Source organism: Haliaeetus leucocephalus, unplaced genomic scaffold, assembly GCF_000737465.1.
Source record: "Haliaeetus leucocephalus isolate CR32 unplaced genomic scaffold, Haliaeetus_leucocephalus-4.0 Scaffold1, whole genome shotgun sequence".
Classification (NCBI taxonomy): domain Eukaryota; kingdom Metazoa; phylum Chordata; class Aves; order Accipitriformes; family Accipitridae; genus Haliaeetus; species Haliaeetus leucocephalus.
The window spans coordinates 18721676-18738670 of record NW_010972437.1 but is presented as its reverse complement, the minus strand read 5'-3'; the positions used below and the strand labels follow the sequence as shown (position 1 = coordinate 18738670).

At 46.8% G+C, this 16995-nt stretch overlaps 1 protein-coding gene across 1 annotated transcript in view; it reads right to left on the bottom strand.

Annotated features, from left to right (window-relative positions):
- Positions 1–548: 548 nt before the first annotated feature.
- The window catches only part of MARCH4 (membrane-associated ring finger (C3HC4) 4, E3 ubiquitin protein ligase), a 103321-nt gene continuing 86874 nt past the window's right edge, over positions 549–16995 (bottom strand). The window contains exon 5 of the mRNA XM_010569813.1: positions 549–1162. Coding sequence (XP_010568115.1) covers positions 801–1162 — 362 coding nt within the window. The 3' untranslated portion in view covers positions 549–800. The remainder of the gene's footprint in view (positions 1163–16995) is intronic.

Here is a 16995-nt window from a genome sequence, read left to right as displayed (position 1 = left end):
CCCCCTCCCAATTCCACCCTCACAAACCCCTTGTCAGGAACATTATGAAAAAACAGGATTTTTGGTGAAATTTGGGTATGCCTGGGTTTTGTTAGATTTTCTTGGTGGGATGATTCAACCTCTCTTTCTGTAAATCAATACTGAAAAATCCCCAGCCATTTCACTTCAGGTATCTTATGGTAAATCGAACAAGGCTCCAGAGTGACTCAGGAAACAAAACAACTCATAGCCCTGGTTAATCAGAGTCTGGACAATAAAAATACTCCAAATATTTTGTTCCCTTCCTTGTTTTTATAAATCTCACACTGTGTGTGTGTGTGTGTGTGTGTGTGTGTGTGTGTGTGTTTGTGTGCACATGCGTGTGTGTACGGGGGGTGTGTACAGAGCATTACCTATTCCAGGTAATAGGATTTGTAAGACATGCTAAGCCGTCTGTTCCTCTGCTTCCCCAGAACTCTGCCTACTCAGTTTGTAGTCTGTATTGCACTTGTTTTGTTGTTTTTTTTGTGATTTGTGTTGTTGTTTTTTTTCTTTTTTTTTTTTTTTTAAACTGGCTGGAAAACATTAACCTCTTTAGCATGAGTGTGCAGCTCTCCCTCCACCTGCTTTTTTTTCCTCAGCTGGCCAGGTGCCGCCTCTTATATGTTGTGCAGTTACCGAAAAAGAAAAGGAGAGGAGGAGAAAAAAAAAGAAAAAAAGAAAAGAAAAGGAAAGAGAAAGAAAAAGGCACACCATGCTCCTCTGCTTTATGAGTTCTTTGTCTCCTCCGCTTCACGTTAAGGCCTCCTGAATTCCTCGGCTCAGACCGTCGTGACCCTCATGACGAGCTCTCTGTTACTACTAGACTGACTCCTCTGTTCGTGAGGCCTCAGGTGGCTGAGTATATGCAGGATGGTATAAGCACAGTGGTGGTCAGAGAGGGTGCCTGTGGCATGGCCGGCAGCCCGTGCCCCGCTGTCGGCTGGAGCGGAGTTAGTGGCTGTACCACCAGTGGAGGACGAGTGGGTGGTTTGGGAGGAGGGGCGCTGATTTGTCCTGGTCCCTGTTTTTTGTTCCTCCATGTCCTTTGTTTTGTCATAGTTCAGCACTTTCCACTGCTGATTGACCGCCTGCCACCGTTTAAAAATCCGGTAAACCGAGGGCCCTTCGTGTATTATTAGACCTGGAGGGAAGGGGGAAAGAAATAAACATAAAACAGAAACAAAACTTTAGAAAGAACCATAAACCTAACCCAGCGTCCTGCCCCCAGATAGCTGGTTAGCTCAGCTCTCCCTCAGCCGGTGTTTATTCAACGATAAATCATGTATTTTAATTACCGACTGGCAGAGCACCGGTGCTCCTGCTCTGCTGGATCCCTTTTCCCCTGAATTAAAAGGATTACAGCTTTATCTCAGCAATCAATAAACAGATCGTAAATGCAGCTGAGTGAGTTATGCTCTTACAGCAAAACAGTATCTGTTTACCAATAAATGCCTGAGGTTTATCTATCACTGGACTGGTTTTGCATGCTGCATAGGCATGATTCACCCAGCTAACGGTGTGTGTTTGGAGGGGGTGTAACTGGATCTGACGTGCTGGTGACGTCTGCTGCACCAACGTCATGTGTGTGCACAGCCCGAGTCTCTCCCCACACACGCAGCAGCAGAGCAGACACGCACATGGAGGCCAGAGGTGGCAATCAAGCAAAAAAAAGGGTCTGTCTACACCTGTAAATCGTTTGTCATCCTAGGCAAAATTTTGCTCATCTGCAGAGCAGGTACCTCATCGTACGTCATTGCTCCCTTCCAAGGGGGAAAACACCACACTTGAAAGGAAGGGCAGATGAGCTCACACCGTGCGTGTGCACCGAGTGTGCATGTAATGCACGTGTCCTGCTACCCGTCTGCGTATACCAGAGCTGATGTCTGGGGCATGGCACTGGGCTGCAGGACATCTGACTTCTAATGGTCTCTGCATCGGAAAGAGAGTGAGGAGCTCACTCTCTGCTCACCCAGCAGTTAGCTCACCTCCCAGTGGTCTCTCTCATCCTCCCACCCTTGCAAGAGGATTGAAGGATTAAATAATGCTAGAAGTTGTTTAGACAATGACAGTACTTGAGTATTAAGCTCTGTTATTATTGAAGCTGCCAGGCTGTGGCTAGATCCTTCAAAAGCACGAGGTCCAGCAGTGACTGCATCACTGTGTTGTTCTTCTCCACTGAGGCTGGAGGAAGCTGCACCATCTCACGTAGACTGGCTTAGCTGACACACTGTAATATAATTAACAAGCTTTGTCAGAGTGGGATTTATGCAGAATGGGGGGGGTGGGGTCGGGTCCAAGTCTTCTTGTTTTGCAGCAATCTGTCTGTTAGGAAAGTGCCTTTGTGTCCCATGTAACTGAAGCCAGAGCAGCAGGTAGAACTGGGTGAGTCAGCACATGGAGAGCTTCATTGTTCTTGATAAGGATCACTTCACCATTCTTCGTCAGGATCAAGATTATCAGAAACATTTCTAGGAAGAGCAGTTCTCTTGCCTGCCTGTTGCAAGCATATAAATGCAAGAGCAAAGAACAAAAGACCCACAAGAAATAAGAAGCAAAATCATGCCTAAACGAGGAGGTTGCCTTGACCAGCACTGTGTGGAGGTCAGCACAGAATCAAGTGGTTTATGGTTATCCCTGATGAATCAAATGCTTTACCCTCCACCCACCTTTTCCAGACTGTTCTAGTTTCTGATGGCAGATAATTACTAGAGTAAACCTGTGCTATATCAAACCCCCAAATATCTGAAGGTCTTCCTACCCTTAGGGCTGATCTCCCCATTACTGACTGATGGGATGCAGCCAACAGTTTATTAGGGTCTGCATCCGATTGTACATAGTTTAAGCCCTAGCTTCAGTACAGATTGAGTTTCTAGCCTCTCTGGTTCTAAATACAACTAGAAGTCCTGCTGACTTGAGCACCGATTAGCTTCAGGGGGACTCTCACATTCATTGTAATTGGGTGCTGAGCCTGCTTACTGGCTGTAGAAGTAATTACATTGGATAGATTAAGTATGCAGATCTGGCTATTTTGGGACAGGGAATGGTGTTGGGCTCTACAATACAAGAGAGATCTTCCCTCTGGTTCCCATAGACCACTGAGATTGCACAGCTGTAATCCTGTAGTGATGCCGGCTTTTCATAACCAAGCATCATGATGTCATAATAGAAAAACGTGTTTTTTCTTCCCTACTTTGAAACACGGTTGAGAATTCTGACATCTTCTGATCAAAGTATCAACCATAAAAAGCAGGACTTAGGGAAAGCCTGCAGATCCAGCCGAGGAGACAGAGCTTTGAAGCAGGCCTGAAGTGGATCAGCCCATGACAAGGGACATTAGACATATATTTAAATGAGCTGTCTGATCTGTAATGAATGAAATTCCACTCTGATCAATGACAGAGCCAATGTTTCTCTGAGACCACTTTAAGCCTCGGATAAAAGAGCCGAAATTGAATGTTTTCTCCTTGGCTGTAGAACATTCTCCACAGAATCAAATCCATTCTCCAAAGTATTAAACACTGCGCCAGGATTGTAAATCTATTCTTAATTACCTTATCACAAATATTTAATGCGCAGCCTGATTCAAGAGGGCTGTTTATAAAATTCTTGTTTGTTTGCCTTCTAATTATAAATGTTTATGATCTTATGCAATTAACTGTGTGATGCTGATGGATGGGTTGCTGAGTCAACTGAGCACCTGTTTTCTTAGATAATTTTGGTTTCCAAATATTTATAAAAGTACAAAATAACTTGTTTTCGTCTGTATTTACTGTGCTCTAAATTACTTATCGATTTCCCAGTGTCAAGCTCAGGAAGCCGTAAAATTAAAAAGAAACCAAGTGGAGGGGTGGGCAGGGAGGCGGAAGTAACAGTGATTCATTTGCAAGAGCAAATGCCAAGAGTAAGCAAGAGTCCATCAGTTTATATCAAGCTGCAGGACGCCTAATGCTCCCATCGAAACAAATTTTGTCTGCCTAAGATAAATTAGGATTGGAATTCCTATGTTCAGCTCTGTGCATCCCCTTACAGAAACACTCCTCCCTCGAGGATCATTCTTGTTTAGAGGTGGAACTTTCCAATTAAAGGCCAGACTTAAGTGGGAAATCCTTCAGGAAGAACTGTATTCAACTAGAAGTGTCCAGCTAGAAACAATTATTCCACAAGCCAAATCCTGTTTATGTGGGGAAGACAGCAGGTTGGTGTGAACTTCTCTCTTTGTGCACTTCCTTCTTTTCAATGCAGAAATGTCTATATGAGAATTTCAGATGGATTCTGGTAATGGCCTTGTCTTTTTCCACTGCTCCCAAGTTTATCTTGCCCTCTTCTACTTCTTCACAAAATCTGTTCTCAATGGATCCTCTGTGAAAACCAACCTCTTTGGAAGGAAAGTGTCTGTGAGTTTCATGCAAAATGTGTTGGTCCAGATTGTTGCCAGGTCCATGAAATCCCTTGTTTGTGGCATTGGTGAAATGAAACTTCTATGGAACATGGGCACTGAAGATGTGCCGTTCTCATTCCCATTTTCTCATGTATAGACCTGGCTGGACCAGCATCAGAAGAAATTCCTTGAGCTGAAAATTGTTGAATGCTGGAAGAAGTATTCAGGGGAACTATAATATACACTTGTCTTATTCTTATTTCACTCTTATGTCTGTTTGTGGCCATTGATGGAAACAGGGCAGCTGGCTAGATGGAGCCTTGGCCATTCTTACATTTTTAGACATTTCTACTTGCACTGGTTTGTACCATGAAAAGATTTTCTAGATGGCTCTGGAGCTGGAGACAGCCCATATTATGTGATGGGGTCATTAACCTGACAGCAAATTTTACAAAAAAAATTTCTAATGCCTCTGCTTGCATTGCCACATTGATGTGGCTATGCTGTTGCCAGGACAAGACGTAGTATCTCTGAGCTAACATAGTAGGGCTAACCCAGTGCAGTGCTCCAAATTAAAACATGCTGAATCTGGAACAATAGGTACAGGAAACAATATTGATCTCTTTTCACTGTGTTCACTCTTTCCATATATTAGCCTTTTTTGCTCTTTCTCTGTGACTTTATTATTATTGAGTCCATGCAGACGATCAGATCATGGTCAGCCCTGTGGAGGTCTGTAGAGTCCAGGCAGGAGGGACTAGTGATTATCCTGGGTGCAGGGATGACTTCCCAGAGCTGAGAAGCTGCTTTGTGCTTCACAGCACAGGCAAACACAACAATACCTTGGCAATAGGTTATATCAAAACTGTACACATGGCTTATGCTGGTATCTTATGCTTCCTTTCATTTATTATATATGGGAGAGTAGCCAGCACCTAAATACTGCTCTTCTGCAAAACTATCACAGTAAGTGACCCAGCCCCAAAGAGCACAGAGCCTGCTTCCAGACTGGATTTAAAGCAACAGGTAAGCAACATCAATACAGGCTGGCTAGGCAAGGGTTGTGTCAGTGTAGTTGCATACCCAATCAGTGCGTGCTCACAGCATCTGGGAGAGCAAGCTGACAACTGCTAACTCTGGGGGAAGACTTACCTCTTCCATTTAACCCCCACCCTCACGCTCGTTTTCATTCCGGAGTAAGAATAACTGGACTGTTTCTTTTCCAGATGATCGAGGTGCAGCATGACCAAGGGTGAGTATCATGGCCCAGAGGTAAGGCTCCTGTCACTGTAGGATTCCTCTGAGCCTTGCAATACCTGCCCACACCATATCATGATCCACGTGGGCAGTCTCTGTGCAAGGAAATGTTCCTGGTGCGGAGGGTGGACACATATGGGCTGTGTGCTGCAGGTGGCCTTTTGTCTCTTGGGATTAGTTGGGACAGAGGTGTATTGCCATCAGTGAGCCTGTTGGTCATGAGAGAGGTCCTCAGCCCAATGGCTAGAAGGACTGTTGGAAGAACATGGGCAAAACCCAGACGTGACAAGGACAACTGCGTTTGTGCCTCTGGATGGGCAAGGGAGGATCAGCTGGCACACTGTCATCCTGTGAGATTAACCCGAGCAGTTGTGAGCCTCCAATTTAAGGCAACTTTGGAGCAGCAGTTTCCCAGAAATGACAGTCACCTTCTGCACATTGTCAGCCACTGCCACCAAGTGATCTTTTCACCAGGACTTTCAGCCTCTAATTAACCTTCCTCTTATTCCAACACTTGCCATGCATTTTCTTGAAAGAGACTGGTAAATTCTTGGGGCAGGAACTGTTTCTCCTGTTTGCCAGTAAAGAAATCACCAAAACAAGGCTTCTGCTGACAGTGAGTGGTACATCACCCCTGCGCTGTCACTCACATTATCTACAGGAGGAAAAAATCACAGTCCATTCCAGCCAGTTACTCCGTCCTGCTTCTCATAAAGCCCTTGTCCTGCCACCTGAGCTGTCACTTCTTGTTTTCACCTTCAGCAGCACTTTCCCCTTCGGTTTCCTTTCCAAATGCAGTTTCACCTCAGCCAGACAGCTGCCATGCTTTAGCCTGTTTCTATTGCTTTCCTTGCTGGGTGTCAGGGGAAGATTCTGGCAGCTGTGATCAAAGCTTAATGTTTGCATCCACAGCAGCAACGGCTCAGGCCAAGGCAAACCAATCCTCCTGGGACATAACACTTTCATTGCCGGGCTTTCCCTCTATTGACATCATTGCATACACAAACCCTTCCTTCCCGTTCTGTAAATTCTTTCAGCTTTTGTGGCAATCTCCAACTCCACCACTTTTGTTTCCAAAGCTCCAGCAGCTCAGCCCTCACTTATCTCTTTGCCTTAATCTCATCCTATACGCTCCATCCTTAGCTGCCTTTTATCTTAACCTAAGAGCAGGAAAGTGGCTGTACTGGTTCAGACAAAGAGTCTGTCTGTCATAGCATCCTGCCTCCAGCAGTGGCCAAAAGTACAAGGAAGGGTGGGAAAAAAAAGCCAGAAGAGTGATGTTTCCCTGATGGGCTCTGCACACTGTAGGGGACACAGCTAGCCACAGATGGTCTCTTTAGGCTCAGCTATGTTCTCCAACCATGGGTTTCTAGTGGAGTACAGTAAAGCGTACTGACTTTTGCTCTGCGCTCTGCATTTGCTTGAGTTAGGCTGCCCTGCCACTTCCCAAATTCTCATAGTCCCCATGAGATCACTCTACTCCAAAAAGCTCTTTAGAAATAACCGTGAATCTCTGCCTCACCTCAGCTTCACAAGTACCTCACAGTACGTGGGAGATGAGTCACTGAGTTCCCACTGGACCCTTCCAACTCATACTGCTTTTCAATGCAATCCCCTGCACTTTATTCCTCATCCATGATGCAAGATAGTCCTTGGTGATAAACTGGGAAAAGAGAGCCAGAGGGACCTTTTCCTGCAAATACAGGCTGGGAAAGGGACACCTAGTATGTGACATCCCTCAACATTGTGGCAGGGTCAGTTCCAGCTGAATATGACAAGTTCTTTATACAACCTAGCACCTTTAAATCCTCCAGTGGCCAAGACTCAAGGCTGCAGAGCTGTGCTCTGCAGGCAATGGGGAAGAGGGTGAACGAGGGAGTGGGAAGAGGTGGATTCATAATTGAAAGTTATGCTGTGGCACCAGTGGGACTCTCACTTGGGCTGATTTGGGAGAGGAGATGTGAACATCGGAGCTGATCAGGTAGGGAATCAGGTAATGCCCTCCCTCTCCTCACTCCTGTTCATCATCTGCAGAACCTCTTCATCCTGCCCCCCTTTTTCTGCAAGTGACCTCCCCAGGAGGGTACAGTCCCTAGTGCAGAGAGATGCAGAATCAGCACTGTACACCCCACTTTGCTTTCGATACCCTAATGAAATAAACTGATATGTCACAGAATCACAGTCTTCAGCAGTGTGACTGCCTGGTCCAGCTTGTGTTTGGGATTCTGATTTCTCCTTCCTAAGGGTAGTGCTTTGCACTTCTTTTTATTCGATTCCATCTTGTTGATTTCTCCAATTTGCCAAGATCATTTCAAATGCTGATCTGATCCTCCAGAGTGTTTGCAGCCTTTCCAAGCTTGGTGTCATCTGTGAATTTTATAACAGCACTTCCTATTTCATTATCTAAGCCATTAATAAAAATATTGAAGAGAGCAGAGTCCAAAATAGTCCTACTTGAAACGTGTTTCCAGTTTGCAGTCCACCACTGACAACTACTGAGAAAGCAGTTTTTCTGTTGGCTGTACACCTGTGTTACAGTTATTTAGTCTAGACCACATTTCTCTGGTTTGTTTAGGAGAATCTTAAGCCAAAGCACCAAAAACATTGCCCAAGTCACGGAATATCAGACTGCTTCATCCTTAGCCACTAGGACAATTCCCCTCCCAAATTAGATACGGTTATACTCTCATGCTCATCAATTGCTTCGTTAAAAAAATTACTCTAATATCTTTCTGTGAATCAGTTAAGCTGATTTGCCCTTCATTTCCCTGATCCTCAGTTCCTACCTTCTTTAATGATAGATATTATATTTAAAGCTAGGTACTCTGCTTGCATTTCCCCAGCTGCCTGGCACCTCCTGCATCCTCCCCAAGTTCCTGATGATGAAATGCTCATGGGTCAGAGGCTGTTCCTGCAGCTTCCTCTGAAGTTCATTAGGACATGCTGACAAGGACAGAGCTAACTCATTTGAATATTTTTGAGTCTGTTCTTTTCTGATTCTGCCCTGGGCTCCTTTCTCCTCATTAAAATTATTTCGCTTAAGTTTTGAAGATTGAAACAAAGGCAACATTTAACTCTTTGGCCCTTCTTGTATCAAATATTATTTGAGCTCATAAACTTGCCTTGTTCTTCTTCTTACTTTACATATGTTATGGACCCATTTCTTGTTGCCTTTTGTATTTCTGGGTGGTCATCCTGGGGTTCAGCTCTGATGGCTCCCCACGCCTGTGTGATTTCTAGAGACTTTTCATTAGTTGCAGGCTCTTCTTTCTGCCTTTTGTGTGATTGCCTCTTCTGATTTTTGGGTCCTCAAAGAGCTCCTGATGCAGCCTCAGTGCTCTCTTCCCACGCTTCTGAGCTTTCCCCTGCACAGGCACAGTTTGCTGTTGTGCCTTTAGTATCATCCCTTTTGGCAGCCGCGAGCTGTTCGCAGTTCTTTTATCCTTCAGATTCCCTTCCCAGGAGACACTGCCTGCTCTGGTCCCCTGAGGCTGCTGCCGCTGCTTTTCTGGAGTCCATTATCCTCACATCATACTTTTCTTCATCTCAGGAATGCTTTCATCGCACAATCACTTTTCATACAAACTACTGCTACACACAGATTTTCAGGGATTCTTTGCTTTCAAATAGGAATTCTTTGAATTCAAATAGGAAGTATAGACTCCTTCATAACTGTTATCTCTGCTTTCCGAAATATTAATTTTGTCCCCAAAATGTTTCGAGAGCTTAGTGAACAGTCTATCCTGCACACAGAAGTCCAGGTAATGGGTAACTTGGGACCCCTGATGTCTTTTAGACTGGCAAGACACTGGACCAACGAGCAGGATGTCTCCAGTCCACAAGACATCTAGCAAAGGTCTCCTCTGAATAATGCTGGAACTGTACAAGGAAGGTGTGCAAGCTGAGAAATGTCCAGCATTGAATGACATACAGCATAAACTGAAAATGTATTCAGAATGATTAGAGCTCGAGTGAATGCTTAGCATATGGAAAAAATAATTAGCTGATTATAATCAGGCATTTTCTTATCAATCATTCTCCATGCACATTTTTTAATATCTAAAGAACTGATTAAATATGTACAAAGCTGGGCTGTGTTTTGGCTCGGCAGAACCGGGCCGGCTGGACCCTGTTGAGTGCTGTTGACCACTGGATGACAGGTGCTGTCATGGAGCCCATGGGTCTGGGGAAGACAAAACACTCCTTCTTCTGCTCAATGCCCTTTAAGTGCATTTGCTGTGATGGGGCTCCACTGGCAGGCAGCTTTCACACTGACGTGTACACCATGCTTGTCTTTCCTCAGGGCACAGGGGCTGCAACTCCAGCAAAACTGAAACTGAGCCCCTCAAAGGGTGAGACCTCCATGGCCTGGGCAGAGCCCCCACCAGTGTATGCAGAAAAGCTGCTCCCAGCTGTCTTGGGGAGGTATTTTATGGAGGTGTGGACTCTTCCATTTTGGGTCATTAACAGCACAAACAGGCTGCCCCCCAGGCCTTTAACTGCTGACTAACAGGCAAACCTTGTGCTTGTTACGGCTTGCCTCCTCTCATGCAAGCTGGGGTTCAAGGACGGCTCTGCCTCAAAGCTTCCTCAGCCCCAGGTGGGCCAGGACCCCCCACAGAGGCAGCAAGAGCCCTTCTCCTTCCCTGCCTCCTCTGCTCCATCTGGCAGAGCAACAGGAGCATCAGGTCCCATCTGGGCAGGTGGTTACGCTACGCCCCAAGCTCTCTGCAGCCATTAACAACCGCCTCCAGACTCAGTGAGAGCCTTGCCAGGTGGGAGATGGATCCAGCACGCCGGCATCTCAGAGGGTCCCCACAGTTGCTGTTCCACCAGGTGAGCGATCATGGTAGACCTCACCTCTGTCACACAGGGGCTGAGCATGTGGAGCCAGGGAAAGGAGGCAGCTCTTTTATTACTGATGGGCGTTCTTGGTGTGACAGCCGGCAGCATCTCTCCTCCAAGCAGCACTGTGATTTTGCAGGATGCTGCTGAGCTATACAGCAGGAGACAATTTCCAGGTCGTGACACTGCAGCACGTCATGGGTTCATGTAACACAAGTATGTGGCAGTGATTCCTGTGTGCATAGGGTGCTATGGGTTCCTCTCGGAGGCAGGAGCAGTCCATCCCACATACATGGCATTTATAGCTGGGGGAGGAGGAACGCTTTATCCAGTGGGATGAATTGAGAGGACAGGTAGGACTGCCTGTCATTGGCCTCGGGGAGCTGGGGGGAGCTGGGGGCAGTATGTTGTAGGAGCACTGGGGGAGCTTTTATGGCTGCCAGGTAGACACCAGCTTCTCTGCGAGGTCCAGGACAGCCATCCTCATTTCTGTCCTCTGCCCACCCTCACGTTCCTCTACAACACATGGGCTGGGCCCTGTAGGGCTGAGCTGGTAAAGCCCCAAATGAGGAAAGACTGGCAAAATTAAGGAGCTGATGGGAGGTGTCCAAGGGACAGGAAATTCCTTTTTCATTCAGCACTCCCACATGGTTTGTTTGCAATGGGAAAACAGCATCAGCTGTCTTCAAGATGCCATCTGTGACAGAGGAGTTAGGCTGACCCTGGCGAACAGCACACTGCAGCACCACTGCTCTGGAAATGCCACAGTATTTTCAGCTGTAAGCACAGAAGCTACCAACCACCACAACTTTTTCTTGCCCTGCCCAGACTAGCACTTTTACATCCTGCCTCAAAACTGGGACAAAAAACCCCCCCAAACCAAGAAATAACAGCAAAAATAGGTAAAATAAAACCCAGAGAAATCCTTGCTCAGGTGATAGATAAACCATAAAAAAAAGCACTCCTGTAAACTCAGCTGGCTGTGGACAGCTACAGCAAAATGGATGTTGTGCCCTTAAGGGCTCTTGTACTCCTGTGGTATTTAACTCACAGTGCATGATAAAGCAGAGGATTAAAGGGCAGTCTCTAGCTATGCAGGCAGCAATAAATGAGACTCTTCCTGGAAAAAGCAAATAAATAAATGAAGGCTGGAACTCCACCAGCAGAACAGCCTTGCTTCTGAATCATACATCTCCAGCATCATTCCCCACTTGTGAGTCTACCCATAACTGTGCCAGTATAGGAAGGATAGGGCTTGGAGGCCTTACCCATAGACCTCCTTGCTCCCTTAAAGTTTCCCCTCCTTGCTTTGTAACTAGGATTGTATAGACTCTCTCAGTGCCTTTTTTCCCCCAATTTAAAATGGAGATGGGAACAACACCCCACATCTTGAAAGGACTTTGTGCACGAGAGGTGAGAGTCACTTGTTCTGTGCAGGTGTGCATACTCTTAGGTGTTTAAAAGAAGGGAGCAGAAAATCATTTCAAAATGGATTGAACAGAGCACTGGTCAAATGCACACCCTAGTCTCTGGGTCTCTGTTTCCAGACATTCCCTGACAGAAGTCTATGGAGGTGGACACTCGTGTTGAGGAGAGAAAAAGCACGGCTTCCATTTCACTACACTTGCACCACGGCAGTCAGTCCTCCAGGTCTGGGTCCTGAACCTTTCTATCCTACAGCTAATGGTACTTCAACCAAAGTGCTGCCTGTGCGGTCATGCTGCATCCTCAGCCATTCCTGGGACATTTCTTTAAAGCAGCACTGTTTGTGTAGGGCTTGGAAATATGGCTTCACACTCGCTTGGAGTGAGACTTGAAAAAGTCATGCTGTCGCCCAGAATGGAAGAATACATACATATTTTCAGACAGGTGAGAATGTTTCATTTGGACTTGAAGTTTTTTTAATATTGTATTCTAGTTCTGACACTGAATTTAAAATACTCAGCATGAGCAGTCATCTCTAAATGCTAAATCAAAATGCTTTGTTCAATACTGATCAAAACATGACATTTGCTTATTGAAGGTAGAACTAGTGCCTCCCTCTCTGCTTTTATTAGCAAATGAAATTCTGTAAGAAAAAATGGGTATATTTTCACAGTTTTTCATTTTCTAAGGGATGTGGGTCCTGCCTGAGCCCAATCCCTCCAGACTGCTCCAGCCACCTAAGTGCTCTTTCACTAACAGGAATAGGGACCAGTTAGGAGAGACAGAAAGGTGAGTACAGATCACCCTTAAGAGAGCGTCTCCCAAGGTAATGTGGGGCACATAAACTACTAATGGACCTGGAAGCACCTCTGAACTTACAGGTCGGTGTGTGTGTTGCAATTGCTTCTATACCCTTGTGGGAGTGAGATGCGGGCATCTTTCCCCTCCGCCATGCGGGAAGGCAGCCCAGGGACGTGAGGTAGAAGGTGCTCCTGGTGCTCTTTGGCCAGCCTTTTGTTGGGATAAACGTATCCCTAGGACACACTACGGTGCAGTCTGTTTGGCTGCTTCGTCCTCCACAGCTGCCATTGCAGACCCCAGGATTTCTGTGAGATTTCCAGGAGCCTTCCACCCTGGGTGCTGCAGCCTTTCCTCTCTGCTCCCCCACAGTGTCCCTGCAGGTCTCACCCTGCTTTCTCTCCCCTGCAAATGTCTTCACCTCTCATACAGGGGCACTATTCAAAACTAAGGAAAGTGGCAAGAGGAGAAGGTCTATTATTTCTGATCCATCACTAGCTAGGATCCCTGGGAAAGCAAAACTTTTGCCTTCCTGCTCTGGGTATACAAGGTTCTTCCACCAGAGCTGAAGACCTTTACGGACTGCAATACCCAGCTCAGTGAATGCTGATGCAGGCCTGAAAGCGGCAGATAAGAGTTCATGTATGCTTACGGGATCCATCAATACTGAGCTGACAAGAATGAAAGCAGTGAAAGGAACTGAGAGTGGCTAAGTCTGCAGCAAAGGTCTGGGTGAGACCTGAGTCTTGTAGGACACAGGGAGGTCTGTGATGTGGCCGTGGCTGAGCACAGTGAATTGTCCCACCTGGCATAGTAAATGCCCGGACCTTTGGCTCTTCAGGCTTCGCCACATTCAGCAGGTAGTGATGACTGCCCGCTCCACATTGGCCCTGTTTGAGTGTCATTGCTGTGGTTTTGTATGCTGGCTGGACCTCTTCCAAGAAGGTAAAGTGCTGGCTGGACTACTGGGCACAGGATCTTTGACATTATTTAATCCTATTGAACAACTTCTGCCAAACACTGCATGGTCGTATGGATATTGTGGATCCAGCTCTGCCATGGGGCAGAGGGACTCAGGCTGTGGCTGCCATCAGTGCATCTTGGCTCAGGAAGAAAAGCACTGCTTCACGGAGTAAATTCCAGGCAGAATAAGTTTAGCAAAGCCAAGACTTGTTCCCGTCCGTGAGGGAAACCTGCACTGCTTGACCTGAGGTCACCCATGAGCCTGTTTGCACTGTTCTTGCTTACAGACTTTTGTATCTGGGTCTGAAAGATGGCTTTGTTGGTAGGTAGCCATCCCTCCAGGAGAAGAACCGATCAGTCGCTACTTTAAGAAGCAATCCCAGAACTGGATTAATGTGGCTTCATGTTAATCTCCTCTTACCTCTGTCTCTGTCTCCCTACAGAGCTGAGCACACACAAAAGCAGCCTCATCCACTTTGCACAGGGGATGACTCCCCTGCGGTCTCATCTTTGAATATGGAGTTGACTTCTCTTGCTACTGCCACAATGGCATGCCATGGACCACAGCCTCTCACCTCCAGGAGTAACATGTCCGTGGGGATGGAGGCTGTAGTAGGAGGAGCAACGGGACAGAAGGCAGTTGGAAAAACACAGCCTGGCACAGAGCTGAGGACTTTTTCCAGCCTTTACTAGACAGTACAATTTATGCAGCTGGTGCAGGAGGTCCTACCAGCTGCCTACAAGGGAATCTCCTGCTGTGGTGTAGAAGCTGTGACAGACAGGTGAGTGCTTCTGCCTCTGCCCATGGATGGGATATTAACCCAGGAACACCAGGCACTTAATTCCACCACGGGCTTTAGTGACAGGGAAGCATCGTTCTGATTATAATGCATCACCCTCGAAATCACAAGATGCAGTTCGCAAGGTAAAAGGATTTCTTTTCCCCCTCAGAAAATGTTAATTATGTTGCCCTCGTTAAATGCTAAACACATTGATCCACTGGAGCAAAGAGCACCATATGGTTATTCATGACAAAATACATCTCCGGAGCCCTGTTGCAACAGTGGGAAACTGCACGGAGATGGATGTGGTGAAGGATTGTGGAGTTGAAAGGACATGTGTGAAAGGCCAGGTGCTGCTCTGACTGTGCTGGAAGCCAAGCTCCTTCCCTGCAAAAAGGGAGGGGGCTCAGAGCCAGGTCCAAACCCCGTGGCTCTTTGCTCAGCAGCGACGTGCTTGTTCTGTGGAGAGCTGCTGGAGCTGCACTGGAGTTCAGCAGGCGCGCTGAGCCTCTGCAGAAATGCCCACTGGTGAAAGCAGCACAAATGCATGCATGCCGGCTGGCCCACTCTGCTCTCTTATTGAATAATCAATGCAGCATTAGACAAAAATAGGTCCCATCTTTCAGGAACAGAGGGGTGGCATGTCTCGGCTTTGCCGAGCGCCCGCTGTTCCTGGATAGCTGCCAAGAAGTCGGTCGGCAGAGCGGCTGTGCAGCGTCGCTTCTCCTGCTGCTGGACCAGGTACAGGGCCCTCAATGACTGCTCTCGCGGGACAGTCCCTGCCCAACTGGATTGAGAGCCCCACAACACACGCTGTGGGGAATGTGCCTGTCTCCACACCCCCCTTTACAGCTGATAAATCAATGATTTGCTCAGTGATTTTTCAAGCATGCACGTTGTGGCTGAATGTATGCAAACCAGGATTCACAGTGTAAAAAAGGCGAATTGGCTACTTGACTTAATCCCAACTGCCTGCTCTGATGATGGGGCCTGGATCTGGTCACTCCAGTTAGCTCCTGGTAGCTCCAGTTTGCAGGCAATCTGGGCTAGAAATGCATGAACAGCGTGGCAAGCAATGCATTAAGCTGAAGGGCCCAGAAGACTTCTGCATGCTCTCATGGGTCTCTTCCAGGTATGTTGAAGCCATGCACATTTGCTGTCTGGGTTGGTCTCAGGCTTCTCCTCTGAAGACATCTGCTGAACTTCTCTGCCTTGTGCTTTGCCTTTAGGGTGTCATCAAGCCAAGGCATAGGCTTGATACTTCCCCAGAACTGATTTCCTACTGCTGTAGCAATTCTTCCTACTTTGTACCTTGGGGGACTATGCAGACCTGAACAAAACCATCTGCTTTCCTTTTAAGAATCAGATCAATACAGATGAAAACCGTGAAGACACTTAATTTCTCAGTTTCTCTTTATTTGATTGGGACTTTGACTCCTAAATCCTTTGAATGCTGTGGGCCTGAGTGACCTGGCCAGAAAACACCCTGAAGCTACCTCAGCCTGGCATTTCTTCTAGGAAGCAAAGCTCATTTAAAACAAAACCACATTAGTCTTGGCAGGAAGTTTGAATTGTGACTGTCTCAAGGAAACTCCATTAATTACTGTTCCCATTGCACTATGAAAGATCAAATGCTGTGGATCAGTTTTAATTGGCTATTGATTTCTTATGTTATTACCTATGGTTGTGCTGAGATGCCGTCAGACATACTGGATGCTTTTGATTATTCTTGCTGGCAGCTGGGATTAAAAACAGCGGGCACACACTTCCTGATCTGTAATGGATTGCCACGGTGTGCCAACAAAAATCGTTGGCAGGATGAATGGTCCTGCTTTGCCTGTCTCTTGTGCTATTGAGCTGCAGTGCAGTTACTGTTGTGAAGGCAAATATCCTCAGGGACTGGCTGCCAAGGAAAGCGAGGGAAAAGCTTCAAAGAGCATGAGGATTTAGTGCTTGCGAAAGTGCGCGGCTGTCAGCACCAAGGCAGGGTGAGTCAGAGAGCAAGGACTGGGTGGGCACGGGCAAAGAAACAGTCCCCACCAGAGAGCGATCCAAGGAGATGCAGATCAGATTGCTTTTGCATCACTGAGAATAAACCCCCCAGCATGCCAGCCACAGCCATACCCCTGTGTGAGCACAAGCAGGACAGCACACACAAACCATAATAGTGACAGCCCTGCACACACAGCCTGCTAATGGCCTTCCTGAGACGCGCTTCCCCCTTGGAGCCGATCTGGTGATGCTTCAGCCTAGAATGTGACATGCTCTCATTAACTGGCAGAGTTGCTCCTTGTTTAACAGGAGATGGTTTCCTGTCCTCCTGACCCCAAATGACACCTTAATCTACAAACGCTGACTTTCCCTAATTGCACCTTGACAGAGAGAGAGGCAAACCCCTCCTTCCCCCTCCAAGGACTGTCACTTAATTAACAGGCAGGTATCTCTCAGGATTTACAGCCCAGCTCTAAGCTGCTACTCTCCCTACTCAGTAACTCAGGCCTATGAAAGCTCACTCCATTTATCTCT